This window comes from Macrotis lagotis, chromosome 1 (assembly GCF_037893015.1).
Source record: "Macrotis lagotis isolate mMagLag1 chromosome 1, bilby.v1.9.chrom.fasta, whole genome shotgun sequence".
NCBI lineage: Eukaryota > Metazoa > Chordata > Mammalia > Peramelemorphia > Peramelidae > Macrotis > Macrotis lagotis.
In genome coordinates this window covers 850,241,268-850,268,155 of record NC_133658.1, presented here as the reverse complement: position 1 = coordinate 850,268,155, position 26,888 = coordinate 850,241,268, and the positions used below count along the sequence as shown (strand labels likewise).

Below are 26,888 nucleotides of genomic sequence, written 5' to 3'. Positions count from 1 at the left end.
TGTTAGCCACATAAACTTAGATTTAAGCTAATCTTGGACTGTTGTTTCTTGGATTCTGCAAGCTCCAGTCAAATTAGACTATTTTAGGTTTTTTTTTTGCAAGGCAAATGGGGTTAAGTGGCTTGCCCAAGGCCACACGGCTAGGTAATTATTGAGTGTCTGAGGTCGGATTTGAACCCAGGTACTCCTGACTCCAAGGCTGGTGCTTTATTCACTATGCCACCTAACTGCCCAAATTAGACTATTTTATTCAAAAACATCTTTCCCCAGCTCTGTTTTTTTCCTCAAATGTAAAGTGCCCAGGAAATTGTCTTCCTTAGTCTTTCTGCCTCTGGCCATCCTTCAAGGCTCAACTCAGTTCTCCTTGGCATACCTTTTTTGATAATCATAGCCAGTAGAAGTCTATCTGATCCGAATTTTTTTCTTTTTTGGTCCAAACCTGATTTTATTGATTTAGGGAACTCTAAATCCTCTACCAATTCAATCTACAATGTAGCTTCCACTCTGAGTTGTCACAGGCAGTGAGAGTATAAGCAATTTACCCAGTCTCATATAGCTAACATCTCTCAAAGGTGGAACTTGAACACCTATCTTTGTTATGCTGAAGCTGGCTCTCTGTCCATAAACTCGGGATTCTTATTTTATACACATATATTTTACTTTGTGAGGGTCAGGGCTATATAGTCTGCCTCTTCCCCAACCCTGGCATAAATATACTTTGCCTATGACTAATATTTGGGTAAATGGGAATATTTTTCCTAGTAAGGATAATAGAGGATGGATTATCTGTTACCCTTGGCAGAGTACTAATAGCCCATCTTTTGCCAGTTCCTTAAGATTAATTCAAAACTCTTGTGAAATAAGTAGTCATCATGATCATCATCATCATCACCATCATTTTACAAATGAAGATAATTTCCAAGGAGGGAAGTTACTTGCCAATGTCAGAACCAGAAGTGAAACCATGATCTTCTAACAGGCTTTTTATACTTGACTCCATTGCTTTTTATACAATTGCATGAAATTCTTGTCATAGGCACCAACTATTCAACAAGTATTTATTAAGTGTCCAATCTGTACCGGGTACAATATTAAGTACTGAAGATAAAAAGGCAAAAACAGTTCCTGCTGTTTTTGCAAACAACTATGTACAGACAAGCTGCCAACAGGATAAATGAGAGATAATAGAAGGAAGGCATTAACATTATACAGAGGTGGGAAAGGCTCTTCTAAAAGGTTAGACTTGAAGGAAGCCAGGAAAGTTGGATGTCAGACCAGAAGAGGGGAAAGCATTCCAGGCATGGAGGATAACCAGGGAAAATGCATCAAATTAGAAAATGGAGTATTATGGATGAGGAGCACCAATTGTGTTATCTATAAAGGGATGTAATGTGCAAGGAGACTGGAAAGGTATTTGTGAAGGTTTCCCAATATTAATGTAAAATACAAAGTGTAAGTAAGCACTGACAGTTGCTACAAAGCTGGGAAGACTTTCAGTATATATATCTAGTGACAGATTAAGTCTACTTAGAACCAGCCTAGCTAAGTTTGGAGAGACTTACTGCCAGACTAGCTTGGGGGATGACGAGACCCATTAAGTCAAAGTTGTGATCTGTAAAGATGGACAGAGTATTCACACTCTTTGAAGTATTTAACCTAATTCAACAAACTAATTATGAACTTAAGCACTGGAGTACATAGACAAAAATGACAAATAATTCCTGCTCAAGGAGTTTATATTCTGTTGCTTGATCCTTTATTATATTATATAATATTTTAAATGACTTCTCGTCAAGACCAACCCCACTATATACATCCTTAATCCTTCCTATATTCTTCAGCAGATTGCCCCCACAATTACCTTCCCCATGGAGAAGTTCTCTTTTTTACCAATTTTTTTTTTTAGAAATCCTTATTTTTTTCTTTTTTTAGGTTTTTGCAAGGCAAATGGGGTTAAGTGGCTTGCCCAAGGCCACACAGCTAGGTAATCATTAAGTGTCTGAGAACGGATTTGAACCCAGGCACTCCTGACTCCAGGGCCGGTGCTTTTTCCACTGTGCCACCTAGCTGCCCCTTCTTTTTACCAATTGTTGTCCAACAGCCCCAAATAAGATAGTAGACCTAAGAATCCTAGAATTGGCAGCACCCTTCATACTATTTGTCTTCCTTCCATTCTGAGCCATTAGGCATCTCCATCAACTGCCAACAAATGCTAACCACAGGGTGAGCAAGTCAGCCTAGCTGATGTAGCAAAGTACCTTGAAGGAGAGACGAGACAATATGTGCCAGGCAAGGCAGGCTGTCACCATGTATGTCCCTTCAAGACCCTGAACCCCAAAGCCTCTGTCATAGCAATGCTTCTAGCCTAGTGAAAGAAAGTTGACACTGTCAGATGGCTCATATCAGAAACTGATATGATTTTGTCAGTACAAAGAATGAAATGGATTTCATGTTAACAGAAAAGCCAAGACTTATTTTGGATGTGATCTTCTTCGAAAATGAAAGACAAACATTAATCTTGAATTAAATAAATTATTGAAGATAAAAAATGAGAAATGGACAACAGAAACTGCATATACACAGACTATAATCATTTCATCGGACGAGCTCAACCAATGAAAATTAATTACTGCCAGACTAACTTGGGGGATGACAAGACTGTACTGTAACAGTACAGACATCACATATTTACTGACTAATGTCAGAGCCTTTGTGAAGAGAATGGTGCTATCCTTGACAATAACTTGGGAAGTAAGGAAGGGAAGATTTGAGGGGAAAGATGAATTCTGTTTTGGACATGCAAGACTGGAAGTCAGAAAGATTAGAGCTGAATAAACAGTTCTGAAAATCATTTCTAGAGAGATGATAATTAAAATCATGAGAGGTGATAAGATCAGCAAATAAGAAGGTACAGAGGAAGAAGAGAAGAGAATCCAAGACAGAACCCTTGGAAAAACTTCTAGTTAGCAGGATCATCTTGGATAGAAGATTCAGCAAAGGAAACTAAGGGGTCAGCAGGTAAGAGGAGAAATAAGAGATAAAGAGTGTTATGAAAACCTAAAGGGAAGAGAAAAGCATAATCAAGGAAAAAGGGAGATCATCAGCTTCAAAGTCTGCAGAGAAATCAAAAAAGATGAGAACGGGGGCGGGGGGGATTATAGATCTGACAATTAAAAAATCATTTTCAGCTTTGAGGAGCAGTTTCAGTTGAATGATGAGATCAGAAGCCATACTGTAGAGTTAAGAGCAAGAAAAAAGGAAGTGCAGGTGCCGATTGTAGATTGCTTTCTCAAGGAGTTAGACTGAAACAGGAAAGAGATATGGGAGACAGTGATGGAAGAGATACTAGTTCAAAGAATCTGAATGATTTGAGATGAGGAAAGGAATTTCTTCTATTTTGACAAATGGCCTTGAATTTTTTCAGTGAAATATAAGGTTAGGATACAAAATTCATCTGGAAAATCTTACAAAGAAAGATAACGGATAGTTAGTGGTATCTCATAAAGCAAAGACAAAATCAGTCTAAAGAAAACTTGGCAAAATATCCAACTGTACAGTTATCCTTAAGCACGTGAGAGAATTCAAGGATAAAAACAAAAGGTGAATTATAAAGAAAACATTTGAGGGGCAGTTAGGTGGCTCGGTTGATAGAGCACTGGCCTTGAAGACAGGAGGACCTGAGTTCAAATTCGTCCTCAGACACTTAATAATTACCTAGCTGTGTGACCTTGGGCAAGTCATTTAACCCCATTGCCTTACAAACAACAACAACAATAAAAGTTCAAAGGAGAACTTGTGAAAAGATTTTCCAAAATTATTACAATAAACTTTTCTCCATCAAGGATATTGGAACCACCACACTTTGGCCTTAATATCACAGTCTCTAAAGCACCTTACTGTAGCAGAATTGACACCAAAGACCTAATTAATTCCCCCCAAAGTAACTGAGAATATATCAATAGATCTATGACAGATTTTGTCCAACAGCAGTGTCCAATGGACAACGAGCTGGACCAAGGATTGAAAGAGACAATAGGTTGCTTTCATGAAAATGTACAATACTTTTACCGACCCCCTCCTCCCCACAGGCTCCCCATGACAATAAAGGTCCATCTTTTCAATACAAGTATAATCTAGTTCCCACTGGAATTGATGAGTTGGGTTCTCGAGGGCAGGAGGTTTCCTTAAATTCTATCAGCTTGAATCCCCAATCTGGTATGTTCTCCCCTATAGCAAAGCTATTTCAGTTAGTCTTCAGTCCAATTTGACTAAAGGAAAATGATCAGTCTGAGGGGATGTGGGAAAATTGGGGCACTAATGCATTGTGGGTAGAGTTGTGAATTGATCCAACTCTTCTGGAGAGCATTTGGAATTATCCCCAAAGAGCATTAAAACTGTGCATACCCTTTGATGCAGCAATACCACTACTGGGTGTGTATCCTGAAGAGATCATAACAAAGGGGAAAAGACCTACATGTACAAAAATATTTATAGTGGTTCTTTTTTAAAAGAATTTGAAATTGAAGGGATACCCATCAATTGGGGAATGGCTGTACAAACTGGCAAACTGGTATATGAATGTAATGGAATACGATTGTTCTATTAAAAAAATCATGAGGGATGGGACTTCAGAATAACCTGCAAAGACTTGCATGAACTGATACTAAGTGAGCAGAACCAGGACATTTTATACACTAACATAACATTGGGTGATGATCAACTATGATAGTCATTCGTTTAAATGCAGACCAAAGTTTACTTTCTTCAATTTTTAAAAGTTGTCTTATGTATGTTATTTTTTCTTTCTCATGTTCTTTTCTTCTGTTTGGATTTGATTTTTCTTTCACAACATGAATAATATGGACCTATGTTTAGCATGGTTATAAAATGTAGAGTCTATATTATACTGCTGTCTGTCGGGGGAGGGAGAAAAATGTAAAACTCAAACCTTGCAAAACAAAAATGATTGTTGAAAACTACTGTTGCATGTACTTGGAAAAATAACCAAGATATTTAAATTAAAAAAAAAAGACACAAGGGAAGCAATTTGGCTTCATGTGGACTCAGTAGGGAAAATAGACTCCTGGTACTGCCTCTTTCTAAGGAGGACCACATGCTTAAGGCTTCAGACTGGCTCTGGGTGAGAGGGGGGCCTGTGGTCACAGAGACCCATAACAACTCTGAACTCCAGGAAAGGAAAAGGGGCTGAGCTGCCCACTCAGTAGTCTTTTGTTTACAGTCCCAGTTATGGCTCAGCAGCCAATCAAAAATCCATGTATGTAGTGAACTGGAAATAATTAGAATAACTGATGTGGAGAGCAGGGCCCTCCATTACTCATCCTTACAACTTCTCAAAGCAAGGGTAGCATCAGGCAGAGGGCACTGCCAGGCTATGAAGATGGGGCTCCCACTGGTCATTGTCCCCCTTCCCTTCTGGCTTCTGAAGATGACATCACAGAGAAAACAAAGACTTGAATAACAGGAGTAAAGACAATCATCAGAGAAAAGTGTGATAGAAAGAGAAGATGGAATGTTCACTAGAAGCTTCTCCAAGTTGGGAAAAAGCAAGGAAGGCCTTCAACTCATTGGGTGAGCTCCTTGTGACATACTTTTGAGAACAGTACATGACGGGCAGGGGAAGGATGAATTGAGAGATAAGATACACTGTTAGAGGGAACTCCTAAACTCTGTTTTAAAAGATTCATTTGAATATCTTGGAGAAGTCTGGGACTGCTTACAGAGACAAAGTACACTAGACCCTCATGGAGATATCCCTATCTCCCAGCCTGCTTGTATTTAGCTGCTGCTTCATTGATGTTTATTGAATTGACATCCCTTTCCTTCTGCGTCCCAGTTTCTTCCCTGGTCAAATGAGGAAGTTTGTTTTAAGGCACCTTTCCAGGCACCCCCCCCCCCCATAGCCTCAGCTGGGACCAGAGGGTAAGCTTTCAAAAAAATCAATCTTCTGTTTCCTCTTTCTTCTTTCTCCTTCCTCCCTCTTATTTCCTCTCCTCTTTCTATTCTCTCATTTCTTCTCTAGTCTCTTCTCTCACTATTTCTTCTCTACTCTCTCCCCTTTCCCCCTCTATTCCATTTCCCTTCTATTTTCTCTTCCTCCAGTCATTTTCTATTCTCCCTCCCCCTCCTCCTTTTCCTCTCCTCTTTTCTCACCCTTATTCTTCTCTCTCTTCCTTCTTTGGTTTCTTTTATTCTCCTGTTCTTTTTCCTCTTTCCCTCCCTCCCTAGTCCCGCTTCCATTTCTTCTCTCTCCCCTTCTCACTTCTCTTCCTATCTCCTCTTTCCTTTCGCTTCTCTCCACGCACTGCTTTCTCTTTCCCCCTTCTCTCCATTCTAAGCTTTTCTTTCTCCTGTTCTCTCCTTTCATCCCTTCCTCCGTTCCTCCCCATTCTCTCCATCCCTCCTCGTCCCTTCGCCTCTCGGATCTCCCCGCCCCGGCGCCGCCCCGCCCCGGCGCCGCCCCGCCCCCGCCCGCAGGCCGGCGCGCAGGCGCAGTGGCGGCGGCGGCGCCCCCTGGCGGCCGAGGGCGGGGGCGCGGCGGGGCCGCCTCCCTCGCTCGCTGGCTCGCTCCCCGCCTGGCTCGCCGGCCCGCCCGCTCGCTCCCCGCCTCCCTCCTCGCGCCTCGGCCCAACATGGCGATGCACAACAAGGCGGCGCCGCCGCAGATCCCGGACACCCGGCGGGAGCTGGCCGAGCTGGTGAAGCGCAAGCAGGAGCTGGCGGTGAGGGGGCTGGAGGGCGGGGGCGGGCGGGGGCCCGGGGCCTCCCCGCCCGGCCGGGCGCTCCCCGGGGCGGGGGTCCGGCCCGGCCCGGCTTCCTGGCGGCCGTTATGCCGGCCCGGGGCGCTCGGCGAACCCGGGGCGCGGGGCCCCGGCCTCGGCCGCCACCCCGCGCTCCCCGCGGCCCCGGGGCCCGGCCTCGCGGCCCGGGGGCCCGGCCGCGCTCGCGCCCGCGCCGGCTTCCGCGCGCCCGCGGCCCCTCCCGCCCCCAGTGACTGACGGGCGCGCGCCGCGGGGGCGGGGCCTGGCGGGCGGGGCGGGGCCGGCAGGGGCGGGGCCTCCGCTCCCCGCGCGGGGCGGGATGCCAGACCCTCCGGGCAGCGGGGAGGAAGGGCGCTTAGGGAGCGGGCAGGGGGCCCTCCGGGGGGCGCCGCTGCGCGGGGCACGGCGGGAGCAGGAGGTAGGTACGAGGTGCAGTTGGGGGGGGATGTGAGCCATGGTGGCATAGCAGGGCCGGGGCCAATGTGTGGTCATTGGGCAAAGGGCGAAGAGAAGCAAAGAAAGTAACTGGAAGAGAGTTGCACAGTAGGGCTGGGGGTGGGGTGGCTTCACCCGAAGCGCAGAGGGTGGTTACCATGGCAACAGGGAAAGGAGCATTTGCTGGCTCTTGCTAGTAGAGACGAAGTCCTAACCCCCAAAGGCTTTAGGGATGATGGAAGGCCCTCCACAAGCTTGTGCTGCTCCTCCTCCTGTAGGCAGTGTGGGTAAAATTGCCCTGTGCCATTAAGCTTTATATTCAGAAAGAGTGAAGGGTTCGATTTCCCCTAAATCCTAACTTTGTCTCCCAAAAACCAATGTGAAGATTCTGAAATGGTTTGGGTATATTGTACATGACCTCCTCTGTGGAGGGTGAGAATTATATGGACATGTACTGAAGACAAGGTATCAACTCTGAATTACTGTGGGGCAAGAGCCTCAGTTTTAAACCTGTTGACTGAATCTCCATTCCGTCAGACTGAATGTTCCATCCTGAAAGGTAGTAGCATCCTTCTGCTTTTTTTTTTGTGTGTGTGTGTGTGTATGTGTTGTGTCCACCAGGAGACGCTGGCAAACTTGGAGAGACAGATCTATGCTTTTGAAGGGAGCTACCTGGAAGATACCCAGATGTATGGCAATATTATTCGGGGCTGGGACCGCTATCTAACAAATCAAAAGTGAGTGTCAGAAAGGCTTTTGTTTTAAAGCCAGTATTTTAGGTAGAATGTTACTAATTTCTGTTTTAAAGAGTGTAGTAGCAGTAGGCGTTTCTAGTTTGCTTTAATGTCTAGCACTGTTCGGCATCATATGAGGAGCTAGATAACTCATCCAATTCCAAGTAGCAAATTCTCTTAACTGTCTTTGCTTAGCAGTTCTGTGAATTTAGTATCTGGGTTTTTGTTTTTGTTTTTTTACTGAAGTGATCCAGTCAATCCCCAGGGAACCAATTTCTCTCTTAAACCTATTCCTATGCTTTATACTATAGAGTGATGCCAAAAATCCTGAATTTGTAGTCAGGTGACTTCAGTTTGAATTCCTGCTTTGTTACTTAACCTATTTATTTATTCATTTATTTGTTTGTTTGTTTTTGTTTTTTGCAAGGCAATGGGGTTAAATGGCTTGCCCAAGGCCACACAGCTAGGTCATTATTAAATGTCTGAGGCTGGATTTGAACTCAGGTCCTCCTGACTTCAGGGCCGGTGCTCTATCCACTGCACCACCTAGCTGCCCCTCACTTAACTTATTTTTTAAAGTAATTTCCCAAAGCCACATCTCTGGACCTCCATATCCCTGTCTGTAAAATGAGGAGATGAAACCTAAGGTCCCTTCTAGATTTAAATTCCTATGATCCACATTTGTACTTGATATCCAGTCAATGAAGGAAATGGCTTCTTCATTTTTTATTCTCAAAACCCTTCTGAAAACTGTCAGAAAAAACACTTAAACTCTAGTGGGAAGAAACAGAAACTCATCAATCCTAGTTTTATACTGTCCTATGTTGGATACTGTTGCTTCTGAATTTTAACTCCTTCTGTTTTCTACTTTTAAAATAATGGTACTTACTCATTTGGAAGTCATAACATTTTCCAGCTGTAACTTTTAAGAATAAGTAAATTTCAAACATGAGGAAACTGAGGCCCAAGCAGAGGAAATCCTATCACAGAATCTAAGAGTCAGAAAGGCAGCTACCAAGTCTGGAACCTCAGACATAGGAGAACAAAAGACCTTAGAAGTAGAAGGAGCCAAGGAATTGGAATGAGAGGACCAAAAGTCATATCTCACTTGTTGGTCCTTGAGCCTCAGTTTTCTGTATTATATATGATGGGGATTGTAATCCTTGTGCTATCTTCCAAACAGGATGGTGGTAATAAATGTGCTTTGTAAATTTTCAAACTAGTGTACTATCCCACAAGATTTCTTTTCAATAGTGTGTCATTCTTGGTTGAAAGTAATTTTGATGTTGAATTTTGAAATCCTCAAGTATAGACAATAGAGTAGAAATACTTTGTGAAATGTGTGCCTAAATGAGAACTTTAGCTCACCATTAACACTCACACCCCTTCATTTCACCCTGGTCATTAGGTCCCCTGAGATCATCTTTGATGATTCTTTTGTTATCTTCTGAGTAGTAAAGGGAGGAAAAGAGCTGTGGAAGAATTGTGAACAGTGCTTAATCAGCTTTTCAGAGTATAGTGACAGCTCAATCTAAAGGTCAAATAAATAACAAGGTGTGAAGAGTTAATTCACAGCCTACTATTTGATTGAATGATACAATAGACTTTGTAAACTTTGTAAACCTTTTGAAAAGCTTTATATGTGTTCAGCTATGAATATTAACTCAGTACTCATCTTTTGGGTCCTATTTTACTCTTTCTATTCCATCTCATATACCCCATCCTTCTCTTTGTCTCTCTGTGTCCCCTCTTCTATCCATTTATGCATAGTATTTCCCTCTTTCTTTTACTCATGTTTCCTTTCAGTCTTTATTTCTTTGAGTTTTTCCCTTGAATGTTGTGTCTTCTGTTCTTGACCTTTGTATATATTTTGTTTTCTTCCTTTGCTCTTTTTTTTTAGATTTTGCAAGGCAATGGGATTAAGTGGCTTGACCAAGGCCACACAGCTAGGTAATTATTAAGTGTCTGAGATTGGATTTGAACCCAGGTACTCCTGACTCCAAGGCCAGTGCTCCATCCACTGTGCCACCTAGCCACCCCTTTCCTTTGCTCTTTGTGCCTCTCCTTTCCCCAGTTCCTCTGATTGTTGGGTCTTTTTTTTTAATTGTTTCTTGTTTCTTTTGTGGATATCTCCTTTATTGTGGTTTATCTCTCTTTTACTTTGATATAGGCCTCCTTCTTGGCGTGAGTATGTGTGTGTCTCTCTCTAGTTGTCTCACTCTTAGTTGTCAGACTCTTAGTTTGTCTTTTTCTTTCTCTTCCTCTTAGTGTAATATGCTTTGATACATTCTTGTGTGTCAGTCCTTTCCTGTTCTTTTTGTGTCTGTCTTGTCTCCTTTTATTTCCTCTTAGTGTTTTTTTTCTCTTTTTCTTTTAACTGGTATATCCTCATAGGGTGTATGTTTTATGTGTGTGTTTGTACACATGAATGAATATGCTTTCCCCTGGGGAGTGTGTGTTTTCCCTTTCCTCTTGGAGTATGTGTCTCTTTCTCTCTCTTGGTATGTATGATTGTCTGTCTTCTTTCCAGGTTATGAGAAACATTGAAGCATTCCTAAAGGAAAAGAAGGTAAAGGTTCAGTGGAAGAAAGGGAAATCTTGCCCTTTGCCCGTAGGTGAGAGAGTAGAAGAATGTTACACAGAGAGCTAAAGAAATGAAAGGGATAGCCATGTTTAAAGATTAAAAATATGACCTGAAGCTTTTCCTGAAGAGGAGAGATTTGGATCTTTGGAGGAAGGAGCTGCAGCTTGTCCTCTTGAGTTTGATGTGGTATTTCCACCAAAGCTATTAGGTATGAGATGGTCTCAGTAAGGATTAGAGGAAAGAAGCAAAAGAGCTGCAGGGGTAGCTTTGTTGACTTTACAATGAATAGTCCAAGATAAAGCAGAAAATGTCCCAAAATATATCAAAACAGATGTTTACTACCTGCTTATGGCAATGCACTTGAGCACAGAAGATCCTGTTGGAAGTCATTTAGACAGTATTGTTAAAGAAAGTGAGTCTTGGGCAAGGAACTAAAGACTATAGGGACACAAGTTGTAGTTTCCTCTCTCTTGCCTATTGAAGACAAGGATAGGAGAAAAGGGAAGTTGATTTTGGAAATGAAGGGTTAAGAAGTGTCTGAGAAGGGGATTTGGACTTCCGGTCCATGGATATCCCTAGTGTCCTCTCCTGACTTTCCTTGTTCCTGACTTTGAAGACTTTTCAGGAAGTGCCAGTCCTGCTCATTCATTCCTCTCTCAGCTCTGCCCCTGACTTCTCTCCCCTCTCCCTTTTATTTGTTTTCTTCCTCCATCAGAATGTAAGTTTCCTTACCAGGGTCTGGTCTGAGTGGTTTTTTTGCTTGTATTTATGTCCTCACCACTTATCAAAGTGCTTGGCAAATAATGGAATCTTACACTCTTGTTGACTTGGTTTAAAATACAGGTTTAATAGATTCTTGGCCAGTGATTGAATACAACTAACAGAGGTTGGTGAGAGTGTTATTTGCCAGGTATTTTGCTAATGGGATCAAAATGGCTTTAAAAAAGATTTTTGATGAGGTCTTTCAGTCTTCAGTTGTGTCCAACTCTTTATGACCTCATTTGGGGTTTTCTTGGCAGAGATCCTGGAGTGGTTTGCCTTTTCTTTCTCCAGCTCATTTTACAGATGAGGAAACCGAGACAAGGGTAATTGACTGGCCCAAGGTTGTAGAGCCAGTAAATGTCTGAGGCCAGATTTGAACTCACAGTGTCTCTGGCGGGGCTGCCTTACAGGTTAGTCACCATTCATTTTTCCTGCAGGACATCTGGGTCACATGACCAACAGGATAGTGTACTAGGTGGATACTTTCTTCAGTCCTCATGACTTCTCAAACATCTCCAAAATAGGAATTTTGCACAAGAGATAAAGCAGTTTCAACCGTCTCCTTGGGCTAGTACATCAAGAATCTTGACCAGGTAGTACCTGGCGAAATAACTGCAAAAAAGCTAATCTCTAGTTCCTAATATCATCACTCGACAGCCCCTTCCCCACTATCCATCATGATCTCAAGGCTGCACAAACTGACCTATCAGGCTTACCATAGAATTCTGTTCCACTCCCTTCCTAACCATTCTCCTGCCAATGAAAATCAAAACCCAGAGGCTTGTTCACCTAGAATAGCAGTGGCAGTGCTCTGTGCTACAACAGAGCTCAGCTTGAGAACCAAGGACAAGGGAATTGGAGTGGGCCATTAGTATGGGACTATGTGGCATTCCACTAAACCTGAGGCAAAGACTCCAGCATCCAGCTGGGACAGCTAGAAATCACTTGGAGCAGAGACCAAGGCTGGTGGACCATGTCCAGTGGGATCTAGCTCCCAGGGATAGTGCCATCAAAGGAGTGGGATCCAAATTGAGTCAAAGGGGAAAAATAAAAAAAAAATCCACCTAAGATCTCAGGAGGAAAGACCTTGAACATAAGCAGAAAAATAGAAGGGAAAATGACCTTCAGATTAGGAAACAAAGTTCAGGTATCTGTTAATAAGTATTGCAAGATGGATGAAGATGAATCAGTGCCTGATGAGGCAGAAGACCCTGTGTATTCCCAAGAGAGCATGGAACTATATAGCAGGATATTCCTGAAAAGTATAAAAGAGGAGAGTTGTAAAAGCAGAATTTCTGGCCCATATAGCAGAAATAATTGGAAGAATAGAATAATTTGAATCCATCATGGCAAGCCTTACCAAAGAAACAAAAGAGACAGCAACTGTTTAGGAATGCAAATAAAAGGAAGTAAAGGACAATCTAGAGGAAGAAAAGCAGAAAGGATCAAAAGAAACCATGATCTCAAAGACAGGATTCATAGAAATGACATATGAATGATAGGTCTCTCAGAAGAATATAACTAACCAAAATATCTCAACATCATAATGTTAGATATAATGGAAGAAAACTACCCAGAACTCCTGAATACAGAGAACAGTGCCAATTGTAAGAGTTCACATATCTTCACAAAAAAAAAAACCATGCTCAAAACTCCTAAGTCATAGAACAGTTCTGTTAAGAAACAAAAAATTCTTCAAGTGATGATGAGAAGGATTTTCAAACGTGGAGGATAGGAAATAAAACAACACCCAATTATTCTGCACCCACCAGAAACCTAGAGGAAGTAGAAAAGTTCGCTCCAGAAAGCAAAGGAGTTCAAGATGCAGCCCAACCCAACATAGCCTGCAAACCTGACTAACTATTAATGAAGAAAAGATAGGATGTTCAATTAAGAAAAGAAGTCTTTGAAGCCCAAAGGAGACAGAGAAGAAATAGGCCTGAAATATCATGGGCAGTACAGTACAGTACTCACAGTACCCCAGTTATATATGAATCAATGTTTTTGTTTGTTTTTGATGCAGCTAAAATAAAGAACGAGAGGGTGCATAAACAGGAGAAGGGAAGGAATATGATAGAGGGGAATATGTAATGTACCCTAATCAGGTAGAAACTACCAAATGAAAGGAAAAAAGCTTGTCTAGTCTCAGGAATAAGAGCCTACATGTCTATAAACAAGGAAGCAAAGGGGAAAGAAAGAAAATCTTGTTTCTTTGGTGGAAGGGTGTATTATGCTGTCATTGAAGAAGAGAAATTCTATAAAGGGAGTTAGAGACCTTACAGTGTGTAATAGCTACAGAGATTTGGTGCTTAGAACATTCTTCCTATCTTTGGAGACAGAAAATCAGAGCTTGGGGGACTCATCCAGAAGTGTACAAAAGCATAGACAAAGAGAGGAGATTCTGCAGTAATTGGAGGGAAAACTAATCATGGGGTGGGTAAAAGTTAATCATGAACATACAGTTAGGAACATAGAAAACATTTTGCCATGGATCAATATCCTTCCAATATTTAATATCATTTGCTTTCTCAAAATGAGGCACAATGGGAAAAAGGGGTCAGGGGACAAGATCTGTTAGATATTAAAATAGAAACTGTTTAGAAGAGGGAACCCAAGGGGCAGCTAGGTGGCACAGTGGATAGAGCACCGGCCTTGGAGTCAGGAGGACCTGAGTTCAAATCCAGCCTCAGACACTTAATAATTACCCAGCTGTGTGACCTTGGGAAAGCCACTTAACCCCATTGCCTAGCAAAAAAAAAAAAAAGAGGGAACCCAGCAAAGTTGCCTTGGAAGCTTTTATTCCATGAGAAATCTGACTAAAGAAAGACTTTAAATATAAAGACAATGAACCAAAGAATAAAAATCTGGAGTGGACAGAAAGGGAAGATAAATAATGAGGATGAGGGAAGAATACTTTTTTTTAAAGTTCTAGAAAATAAAATATAAAATAATGAACAAAAGTTGAAGGAGAGGAGAGCAAGTGATTTTATTTGACTGCTTAAATGAGAGGAGACAAAAACAGGAAAATTAACCACATAAAATAAAGTAAAAGGAATTAATAAGTAAAACTCCAAACTAGAAAAAGGGGAAACAAATGTGAGGGAGGGGAAGTGCTTGTGGAAAGAGATAAAGAGAACCATGAGAATAGGGTTGCCTTAACATAGATTAAATCAACTGAAGGCTGTAGGTGGGCAGTGGATAGAGCATCGGCCCTGGAGTCAGGTGCTCTATCCACTGCCCATCCATCCTTGGGAGTCAGGAAGATCTCAGTTCAAGTCTGTATCTGAAAACATTTACTGGCTGTGTGACCTTGAGCAAGTCACTTAACCCATTGCCTTGCCAAAAAAAAAAAGTACACCTGAAGGGATGAAATACTGTGTTTACAGAGGAATGAGGGGAAGAAATTTATTAGAGACAAATAGAGGGCAATATAAACCTGTAATAATTTAATGTGAATGCATTAAATGATTTTAAAAAAGGAGTAACAAGTTGAATAACAAAACCAACCTCACAATTCATGCTTACAAAAGCACATTTAAAAACCAGACATCCACAGGATAAAAATTAGGAGCTAGGATGGAATGGGGGGGCATTACTATGTATTAGGTTAATCCAAAAAAGGATTCCTGCTGTTAGATAAAGATGGTATTAGATTAGACATTCATGCTATTAGATAAAGCAAAAACATTAAAAACATATAAACTACATTATGCCAAAAAAGGAATCATAAACAATATCAATATTAAACTTATATCTGAATTCATAAAGAAAAAATTTACAAGAAGACATATTAACAAAGTTGGAGATTTCCATTTTAGATATGTTTTAGATTCTTTTAAATTTGCTGAAGGATAAACATATTTCACATACATGGGTGGAACTTATAAAAATTGAACATACATTAGGACATAGATATATTGCAAACCAATGTAAAAAGAAAGACTAAGTATATCCTTTATAGACTATTAAAACAATAAGAATATTAATCAGTTTTAGAGAGCATAAAGGCACAGGCAAATGGAGACTTAATGAAATTCTTAATATTGAGTAAGTCCATAAACAAATTATAGAAACAATGAAAAGGAAAAAAACAATTATGATGAAACATACCAAAATTTCTTAGAGTTATTACAAGGAAAATCATATTCCTACAAAAATAAAAAAATGGACTATGCATTTTTTAAAATTGAAAGCAAATAAACCTAAAATTATCACTAAAAAATGATATTAAAAATTAGAGAAAATGTAGATAAACTGGAAACCAAAAAAGCTTATAGGGATGACAAGACTAGGACAGCTAGGTGGTGAGTAAATAAAGCACCGGCCCTGGAGTCAGGAAGACCTGAGTTCAAATCCAGTCTCAGATACTTAATAATTACCTAACTGTATGACTTTGGGCAAGTCACTTAACCCCATTGTCCTGCAAAAACCAAAAAAAAAAAAGGAAATGACAAGACTAAAAGCTTGTTCTTTAAAAAAACCCCAATAAAATAGATAAATCTTTAACCTTTTTAAAGAAGGCAGAAAATAAAATAAACATAATGGTAAATAAAAAAGATGAAATCACAACAAAATCCAGAAACAAAATTACTAGAACTTTTTGTGTTAGAACTACTGCTTTTGTGTAGTTATATGTTAATATAACCGAGAACAAAAAAAAAAGAAACATATTCTACAGCGAAGGAAGAAGAGTAACAGTAGAGTTCACAATAGAACCAGCAATAAAATCTGTTGTCTCAAAAATCTATACACAAATGCCCAAAGAGCTCTTGATTCAGAAATCCAGGAATCAGGGGAAAAGTAAGGCAAATATTTGGATGAAGGTCTGTGAAAAGAGAAATAGAAATGATTTTATTATTGGGATATTCTACAAACTCTCTGGACAGAAAGAAATAGAAAAATTTGGGAAACTGCACTATATGTTTTAATATAATAATCCTAGTTGTGCTTATGGAGGTATAGCTCACTAAAAGGAAAAAAATATAGGAAGTCCACCTGTTTGAAATAAGCATACAAAGAGGAAATATGTGCTGAAGGTGATTAATGGTGAAGACCTTAGGGAATCAATTTAACATTGTATCTGAAGGAGAAGATACCAAAGATGGAGGTGAGGAAATCCATATTAATTCCTACTCCCCATCCAGGCAGCCAAGACAATTTCAGTTATTTTACCCATAAGCTAACTTTATCATTTTATTTACACAACTGTCATAAAAGACCTCACTGATAGTAGGGATTAGGCAACATGCTACAATGGACTGCATCTTTAACATCATGTAACTCAAGAAAAGATGTAAGAATATAAGTTTATACTGAATTTATTGTTCATTATGAAATAGCATTTGATTTGACCTATTCTAAAAAGGCTTTCTTTCAGTAAGGTTTTCTTCCATTCAAAAATCAGAATCAGTAAAGATGATTCTTGGAAAGATTTGATAACAAATAATAACCTTACGCATCTGTAGTGCCTCAGCTGCTTTTTCACACTGGAATTATGTTCAGGTCTATGAAACATCTCCTGCCTTGTGATCCTTTCTTTCCTTGTTGACTTCCTCCCTGGGCCTCCATTTTTGGAGAGGATCCCAGGCCAATCTCCCATCAGTGCCTTCCTGACTTTGCCTCTGAGGCTTTCATCATGCAACAGTATGGGTTCTTACTCTCCCTTTGTCCCCATTTCAGCTCTTCTTTTGTTGTTTTTTTTCTTTTAGAATGTAAGCTCTTTGAGGGCAGGGACCTTTCTTTTCATTTGTATTTGTAATTCTAACAATTAGCACAGTTCTTAGAACATAAAAAGTACTTATTAAATGCTTGTTGATGGAGTATTCAACAACCTTGTGATCATAAGCTTCAGAATCTGAAATTGATTCAGCTCATGGTCTATTTCGAAGAGGGATTCCCTGTGAATATTGAGATCTTAGAGATGTTTCCATTTGTAAATGAAATTATTCTCGTTTCACCCATGACTGGAACATTGCAAGTCCCTGTAAGAGATCATCCAACCTTACCATTCACATAGGAAAAAACAAGTAGTTGAAGAATGTCCGATATGTGACTTAGTAAACCTTAGATAATAAACTTTAGAGCTTCTCCATCAGTATGTGTATCTGGGACAAACAGGTACAAATAAACAATACTCTGCTTACAATTAAATAGGAAGAGAGGAGGAGAAAAGGCTGTATTTTATTTATGAAATTGTAAAGCTCCTTTAATGCCCCTTCCCCTTCTCCCAGAATTCCCTATTTTAATACATGATGTGAAATATAGTCTATGAATAATTAGGTAATGGAGTTGTTCATGATGGGAGTGTTTAGGCTTCAATAATCTAATCAGTGATGAATTTTGAAGACTTGGAGTAAAAAGATGTCCTTTTTTTCTTAGTTGGTGTCTTCCTAATGCGCGCGTGTGTGTGTGTGTGTGTGTGTGTGTGTGTGTGTGTGTGTCTGTACCCTTTCCCTTTGGGGCATTTGTATGTTTCTATCCATCTCTCTCTTCCTCTTTTTTTTGGGGGGGGGTGCCTCCCTTTTCTTTGGTTTTATCCTCTCCCAATGTTTGAGTGTTTTTGTTTCTTCTCTCTGTTTTTCTTCTCTTCTGTTTCTTTTTCTGTACTCTTTCCTCTCTATTCTGGTCTTTCTGGCCAGTGATTGAACTGAAATATCCTTTTTATTAGTTTAAATTAATAAATAAAGCTTTATTTTTCAATCTTACTTTCAAAAATTTGTGAATTGAAAATTCTGTTAGTGTAAAGGTAAAAGAAGAACTAAATTAAATTGGTTTTTTTTTTTGTGTGGCTTTCAACTTTGTAAGTCAATAGCTTCACCGGAAAAAGGACTTCTCATTTCTGAAAATGTTTATCATTTCAAGGTATGGAATAGGACTTTAACTATAGATGCAACAAGGGTTTTAAAAGGCTTTTCCCCCCTCCATTTTAGAAACTCCAATAGCAAAAATGATCGTAGGAACCGAAAATTTAAGGAAGCTGAACGACTCTTCAGTAAATCCTCTGTTACTTCAGCAGCGGTAAGTGAGGAGGGACTACCAATCCATTTCTGATGGTTGATTAACCATCAATCTAGGTGAAATTTAGATGAATTTTTGTGACAATTCTCTGTTAAAAAAAGAAGTACTTTTTAAATACATGATGTAAAATTTCCACACTTTGTAAAAAATTTATATGATTTCCAAATAAATCTGTTTAGCCAAATGTTTCTTTTCTGAGATGATTTCCCAGGTTCCTATTTTGCAACACTCAGATTAGAATCTAATTTATTTTTTCTTCTGACTGTTTTACCAGTGAGTTTCTTGGTGTCTTTTTTCTTTTAGGCAGTCAGTGCATTGGCTGGAGTTCAGGACCAACTCATTGAAAAAAGTAAGTTTTTTGTTCTTAGGATATGATCATTCCTGAGTTTAAATGTTAAATCCTTGCAGTTTCTTTAAGAAACCAAGAGGAGGCTCTCATGCACTTAATTTATGTATAATATAAGGACAAACTCTTATAGGCACTATGAGAGAGAGAGAGAGACAGAAAGACAGAGGATTGCAACATGCTTCCTTTCTTCTCATGTTTCTTAGGGAGGTTGGCTCAAAAACCTTTCTTGGTTCTCTGAAAAAAAAACACAAGTAGGTGATTCTCTTTAAGTCTTTTGAATTAAAGTGATTGTAAAATTTTGATTTCAGAGGAGAAGTATTCTGGTGAAATGGAAAGAGCTTATTGGCTTATGGGCATAGCTGTACATGACTTTGGTCTTTCTGAGTTTTGTTGCTTCCTCTTCAAAATGAAAAGTTTGGGTTAGGTGATCTCCAGTGTTCATTCTAGCTCTTCTGTATTAATAATCCATGATACCCATAAATTCTTGTCTCTTTCAAATGGGGAATATATTTGTCTTTCCTGTTGTGCTTAGCAGCACTATTTATTGGATGGTGAATGCTTTGGAGGATAATACTATGTAAATATGAGGAACTTGTACCATTTAATGCATGGAAACAATACTTTGTTTCTGTTTTGACTTCTGAAACAGAAGTTTTTGGAATTGTCCTTATTGAGACTTCTTGAAGAATAACATATCTTTAGAGGATCAACTCTTCACACAAATTCAAGGATGAAGAGAAATCAGGAGGCCAGAGAGAGGGATATTGACTTGGCAGATGATCATTTTCTATAGGTCATTTACTTTGTACCTACTGCCATTTTTGGCATCATATCCCACTGACACATTTAGAATGAGATCTTCTATCTCATAGAGTAATAGAAATACTAAGGTAAGGGCACTTTTTTCTTTTAAAGAGAAAGAATAATAGAATTAGGTCATATGAATATTTTCACCAGAGTTAGGTAACTATATTAAAGATGATATATAAGGCAATGAATTTACTCAGGGCAAAGGAGTTATTAAACCAAGCTATTAAATAACCAAGTTATTAAACCAAGCTCTCAAACCACTTTATAAAAGGGTACATGTCAAAGCATTGTAAATTGGTTAATTTGATGATCAAGATGATCAAAATGGTCAAGAACATTCAGAAATGTGGTTCTTCTCGTTTGGTCACTTTCAACATCTCACATAAACTTACTCTAAGGAAGAAAGATAAACTGATTGACAGTACTTAGAATAACATCTGGAGTTAATTGCCCTAAGCAGGGCTTCCTAAGCAACCACTGAAGAGAAACATTTATCTTACTTTATGTAGTAGTCAGACTCTTGAAAAAAACATATATAAATTGAATAATTTTAAATATAATAAGAAATATATATTATGTGAACATTTTTTGTAAAGAAAAGTCCTTTTGTAATTTATTTAGTTTTGTACTTTGCGATTTTTTCAATAGTCTTTCTTAAAATAACATACATCTGTTCCGTCCTGACATTTGTTACCTATGCACGTAAATAAAAAGGGTCTGGTTTAAATTGTATTTATTTTAATCTTTGCCTGTAAGTCCCTTTTTCTTCCTATTTGCTTAATTCTAATTAGGTGTTTCAAGACTTATAACTTAATGTTTTGAGACACAATAGAAAGTTCAAGGTATAGTTATCCAGTGTAACATATAAACTAGGAATCCTAAAATATTTTATTGGAAAAAAATAGAAAATAAAAGTGTTTATAGGAAAAATGAGTGTTGGAAAAGATTGGAGGAAATTATGATTTTATTTCTGCATATTTGAACTTGAGTTGTGATAATTTTCTCATTTGCTGGGTTTCATTTTCCAAAAGCCTTTTATTAAAGGCTTTTTTAATTATTCAAAGATAACTGTCTTTTGAGGTTTCTATGCAACAGGTTTTTGTTCATTACATCAGAAATTAGTATTTTAAGAGAGAAAATTATAAATTGATAGCAGTTTTGGAGGAGTATTATTCAAGTGACTTGTAACATAAGATCAGACAATCAAGATGTATGTAATTAAGCACCAGCTATATATGTACCAGGCACTCTGCTAGGTACTTATGAATCAATGATAGATTCATATACATAAATTATTATTATTATTATTATTATTATTATTTTAGGTTTTTGCAAGGCAAATGGGGTTAAGTGGCTTGCCCAGGGCCACACAGCTAGGTAATTATTAAGCGTCTGAGACCGGATTTGAACCCAGGTACTCCTGACTCCAGGGCCGGTGCTCTATCCACTTTGCCATCTAGCCGCCCCTATATACATAACTTATTGAATGAGATTTATTTCAAAAGAATTGTCCATATTTCCTTTTATGCTTGCTTAATTGTAAGATAATTTGATTTTTTTAGTGCTATGTATGTATCTTTTCCTATAACATGTAACATATATTCTTGGGGGGCAGCTAGGTGGCGCAGTGGATAGAGCACCGGCCCTGGAGTCAGGAGTACTTGAGTTCAAATCCGGCCTCAGACGCTTAATAATTACCTAGCTGTGTGGCCCTGGGCAAACCACTTAACCCCATTGCCTTGCAAAAATCTAAGCATCTTAATATTAAGAGTGGTATAGTTAAAAAAAAAAATTTTTTTAAGAATGGAGTTAAAGAAAAGAGAAAAATTTGGGTCATGTCCACTCCTCTCCTCTAGCTCTGTTTTTTTTTTAATTGAAAGGATTGAATTGGCTCATTTGAAGGGATCTGAGGGGCCTTTTCAGCTCTAATCTTCATTGCACTTATTTCATTTGGGGATTTATCATGATGAGTAATTAAATCTCCACATTGAAGCCCTTGTTTAAGAAAAGAGTTTTCAAAGTTTGTAACTTATGAAGAATTGTTTGTTGGCTTCAGTTACCTCTGTGTGTATAACTCAAAGCTATATCCCTAGTGAGAATATGTAGAGCTCTTTCTCATGAACCAGTTTTGCATTTCTAGCTTCTTATTTGAACATTTTTACTTCCACAGATTTAATTTGTTTGTTGTAGCAGAAGTACCAATTTTTCTTTCAAAACCACTTTCCATTCTGATCTTGTTTTTCTTAATAGTTGTACCTGCTGTCTTCTGATCACATAAATTGGATAACTTTTGGGCATGTTTTACTCCTCTGTTTTCCTAAATTTCTGTATCCCATTGGATCAACAGATCCCATTTTCTTCTTTCCCATACTCAGATTTTCGTTTCTTTTCCATTCCCATTGGCTACTACCATAGTTTGGGCATTTGTGGATCCAAATGAATATACCTTTTGAAGTCATTTAGGAGGCACAGTACTTACTCTAGTATTGCTATTATTGTTCTGAACACTTCTAGAGTTCTTTTGGAACTACAATTAGAATTCCTTTGGCCATCTTCAGAAATGACAGATCTGATGGGAGTCATTTAGGAAAGTTGCCAAAAAGAATTTGGAGTGAAACTTAGAAATAAAGAAGAAATAAAGAAATATAATTTTTTTTGTTCAAGCATTTGACAGCAAATATGCCATGAGTAGAACCATTGCCATGTAAACAAATATCAGGCTGCAGTTTACTACTTTTTACATTGTATAGAATCTCTCAAAAGCCTCAGTTTCTATATAAGTTTGATTGCACTGTTCCTTTGGAGTGAATTTTGGGTAGATGGTGCCATTGGTGTCCAAATTTGCAATGAGGATTTCTCTTTGTTCCTCTCACATACTTAGGACAATGGAGTTTTTCCCTAGAGACTTGAGCCTTTCTTGTTTTTAATCACAGACTAAAGTATCATGTTTCACCACTGGCTACTGTTTCTCTCAAAAATGAAGTATTTTGTTTAACATTTCTGGAGGGAAAAAAATGTGTGTCTAGTCTTCATTGTTTCTTTTTTGAATGTATGACATAATCTTTATTGAAACTTGATGTTGATTTTCTTTCAGAATGAACTTGTGTCTTTATCTAGGACAGACAGCAGTTTTATACATTATTGTAGATACATTTCATAGATTATATAATCACTGATTAGAGCTGGGAAGGGACCTTTGAGAGTACCATTCAACTACCTTTAAGATGAGAAAACTGAGGTTCCCTCAGTCAGCCATACTAGTGAGGATCAGTGATGGGGTTCATTGCTGCCTAACCTTCTGTGCCAGGCCTACGTCTCATTTTTGAAGTGCTTTCACTATGTCAGATATTTTCTTTGCAGATTTAACTTTATTCAAGCTTTGATATTCTCTGCTTTAAATAAGTTATTCATTTTTATGTGGACATGAAGCATTATTATACCTTTTTCTTCACTATAATAGAAGGTTGATTGACATTGCTATGTGTGCCACATTACCGTCTTTCATCATTTATCATCTGCTTGCCCAAACTATTCAGTAATGTGTTTTGTTACTTTGTAGTACATAAGTAACTTTCTAATCAATCAACAAATATTTAATAATAAAATAACAATAGCTAGCACTTATAAGAGCCCTTCTAAAAAAATAGTTTTAATGATGTTTTCTATTTCTTGTATCTCAATAGTATCTCCCTTCTCCTCCCCAAGAACTACTCCATATGACAAATGGAGCAATAGAGATTAGTTAGATTGGGGCGGGGGGAGAATCAGCATAATTTATCAATATATTGAGAAAGTCTGAAAACATGTGCAATGTGTAACAAACAGCTGTAGATCTCCCACCCCCAACAAGGGGTAGGTTGAGGTTATCTTTTCATATTTCTTCATTTGAATCCTGCTTGATATCATTTTGTTAGATTTATTTAAATATTTTAGGGATATGTCATTCTTTTTATTTACAATGTTATATTATTGTGTATAATTTTTTTTGGATTCTGTATTACTTTGCTCTGTCTCAGTTCACATAGATCTTTCTAAGCTTCCCTGTCTTCATCACAGGCATCATTTTTGTTTTTGTTTTTGCAGGGCAGTGGCATTAAGTGACTAGCTCAAGGTTACACAGTTAGGTAATGTAAGTGTTTGAGGCTAGATTTTGAACTCAGTTCCTCCTGATTCCAGGGCTAGTGTTCTATTCACTGTGCCACCTAACTGCCCCCACATGCATCATTTCCTGAATGGAGTAATATTCCAACATCTTCACAATTTGTTTAAACATTCTTCAATTGATGTATATCTACTTTGTTTCAAGTGTATAGCAATCACAATGTTGCCCTTATGACATTTTACATATGTCTCATTTGGTCCTTATAATCCTGGAAGGTCATTATCCTTATTTTTTAGATGAGAAAACTGAGGATGAAACAGATAAATGACTTACCCAAGGTTACCCAGTTAACAAGTAACTAAAGCAGAATTTGAACATAGGTCTTCCTGAATCCTTATCCATCACTCTGCATTGTACCTTCACTTTCTCAATTATTGGGCTTGAAGCTGAAGGTACAGAAAACAAAAATGAAATTTCAGCCTTAAGGAGCTTACATTCTATTGAGAGATATAGGGTCATTAGGCAAATGCAAGGGGGTATGGGTTGGTCAAAATGAAGGGTGTGGGCTGGTCAATGATATCACTTAAGTTTTGAAGAAAACTGTGATTTTAAAAAAATGTTTCTTGTTCTCAATTCCAAATTCTTTCCTACCTGTTAAGAAGGAAAGACATGAAGTTACACAAAACATATTCCTCATTGGGTTCAAAAACAACAACAAAAAAGAAAAATAATGAAAGAAAAAATAAATATGCTTCAGTCTGTGAATTTTCTTCCTATCTAGCATTTTTCATCATGGAACTTTCTTGGATCAAAAATATCTTTCACAACTGATCATGCTTACAGTGTTGCTGTTACTGTGTATAATGTTCTGTTTCTGCTCACTTCACTTTACATCAGTTTATGTAAGTCTTCCCAGGGAAAAACTGTGATACTAGGAGGTTGGGATAAGTTGGGGTGAGGCGGGGGAGATGTGTTCCTTACCTGGAGAACCCAAGGTAAAAGTTTAGTGGGAGATGGAGTGTCATGTGTGAAAAGCAGGGAAGCTAGTTTGTCTAGATGTAGCAATCCCAACCTGCCTTTTAAAATTTATCTTCAACTATGAGAACTTTAAAAATCTGCTGTTTCTGGGTGGTTTTGAAGACTCCATTTTGTTGTTTTATTGACTTTGGTTACTCTATTCCTCCTTCCTGGAGTGCTCACCCCCTTCTCAGTCTTACACATATTTCACGATCAAAGTCAAATCCTGTCTTTTCCATTAAGTTTTTCTGGACATATTTTGAAGTAACTTATCTTCTCAAAACTCCTGTGACATTTGTTGTCCATGTGATTCATTCATTTGGAACTTGTGTACTGCCTAATTACTATGCCTCCCCAATTAAAATTCCCCTACCCTGAAATGTATTAGGTGATTAGCCTATCAATCTAATTAAATGCTTACTTCCCTATTACACACTCTCTCAGTCAAGATAGGGTAACATAGATGTCTCCTCCCTGCTAAATCTGAAGAGTCTCTGAAAAGAGTAAAAGGATGTAGACATACAAAGTCAAATCCATTTCTTGCCCCCCTGGGTCTCCTTTAAGTTATAAGTAAATTTCTTTGTAAACTTATTTCATTGAGATATTTTTTATCTGTCCTTGAAAACAGATAATTTTGACTACTTGAAATTGAAAAGGTTTTTACACAAACAGAATTAGTGCATCTAGTTGAAGGGCAGGAATTGACTTCTGAAAAATCTTTGTATTAAATATCTAAAATATAGGCAAATATGTAGACAAATAACAACTTTAAAAGACTAAACTGCTCTCCAAGAGAAAATGATCAAAAGATCTGAATAATTTTCAAAAGAAGAATTAAAAATCGTTAACAACCATATGAAGATTGTTCCAAATTACGTTTTAAACCGAAACAACTCTTGAGATTTCACCTCACACTCAACAAATTAGTAAAGATGACACAAGATGTGGAAAAAGCTTTGTAGGGGTTGCAGAAAGATGATTCATTGTTGATGGAGTTGGGAATTAGTAACCATTCTGGACAGCTAACTAATGACTGGTATGTGCATACTTTTTGATGCAAAGATTTCACTATTAGGCTTAAGTCGCAAGAAGATCAAAAGACCATACCTACTATATGCGTCAAAATATTGATAGCAGCATTTCTTATGGTAGCAAGAACTACAAGTAAAGTAGATGCCCAAACCTCTGGAGAGAGGCTAAACTGTCTGGATGGAATATTCCTATGCTGTAAGATAAGCCAAACATGGTAACTACAAAAAAGCATGGGGAAATCTGGGTGAATTGATGCAAAGTAAAGTGATATACCATGTAAATAACACAATATAAATTAGTGGAAAGAACAACCATCACAAAGCAATTGAAATGTTGCAAAATTATAAAAGCCAAGATTGTCCCCAAAGAAGAGATAAGAGAAGATACCTGCCAGTGGGGAACATTGCATATAAGATTTTTTCTCATGTTTTGATTTTGCTAATTTTTTTCTTTTCCTCTTTTAAGAAAATACTTGTTATGAACTATGTCTCTCTGGGAGGAGGAGGGATGCTGGGAAAAATGTAGGTGATGTAAAAACAAGATATCAATAAAGATCTAGTCAGTACAACATGGTTATTGTATCTTGGTTGCAGGGCTCTGTTCAGTGTCTTCAGCTTTACTGTTTCCAATTATTTGATATTTTTTAAGAACCTAAGTAACTTGAGCTTCAACTACATATCTTCTTTCTCCAATCGGCCAGTTAACAAACATTTATTAAGCACCATGTGGTGGGTGCTGGGGATATTAACAGGGAATGAAATGATCCATACTCTCAAGGAGTTCATGTGTTATCCTCTGCAGAGTACACGTTCTCTGGAGTGTGAGCAGTGCCTGGCCAGGAACAGGCCTTTGTGAATTCTTGGTTGGCTGATTGACAGTTTGGACGAGAGATCCTGAAGAAGTTCTTCTGCATTTGTCTGTAATTCCTACAGGGGAACCAGGTAGTGGTACAGAGAGTGACACATCTCCAGACTTTCACAATCAGGAGAATGAGCCCAGCCAAGAGGACACAGAGGATCTGGATGGGTCTGTGCAGGGGGTGAAACCCCAGAAGGCTGCTTCCTCCACCTCTTCAGGGAGTCATCACAGCAGCCATAAAAAGAGGAAGAATAAAAATCGACACAGGTTAGTGGCATTGGTGCCATTCTCCAGGGCTGAGGTGATGATTATTTCAAAAGGGAATACAAGTTCTTGGGTGCTGCTATTGGGGTTTGCAACAGAAGGAAGGACCTCTGCTCTAAGTAATATGGTTTCATTTTTTTTTTTT

The 26,888-nt window shown here is 38.5% G+C and overlaps 1 protein-coding gene across 4 annotated transcripts in view; it reads left to right on the top strand.

Moving 5' to 3' along the window:
* The first annotated feature begins 6,529 nt into the window (after positions 1-6,529).
* MEAF6 (MYST/Esa1 associated factor 6) overlaps positions 6,530-26,888 on the top strand; it is a 32,001-nt gene continuing 11,642 nt past the window's right edge. The window contains exons 1-5 of one of the 4 annotated variants that reach the window (XR_012474487.1): positions 6,530-6,740; positions 7,836-7,951; positions 18,224-18,311; positions 18,615-18,660; positions 26,554-26,746. Coding sequence is in view for 2 of the 4 variants with exons in the window: in XM_074217565.1 (XP_074073666.1) it covers positions 6,651-6,740; positions 7,836-7,951; positions 18,224-18,311; positions 18,615-18,660; positions 26,554-26,746 (533 nt within the window). In the remaining 2 variants the exon portion in view is untranslated. The remainder of the gene's footprint in view (positions 6,741-7,835; positions 7,952-18,223; positions 18,312-18,614; positions 18,661-26,553; positions 26,747-26,888) is intronic. The other 3 variants (XM_074217565.1, XR_012474488.1, XM_074217563.1) reach the window with 3 other exon arrangements.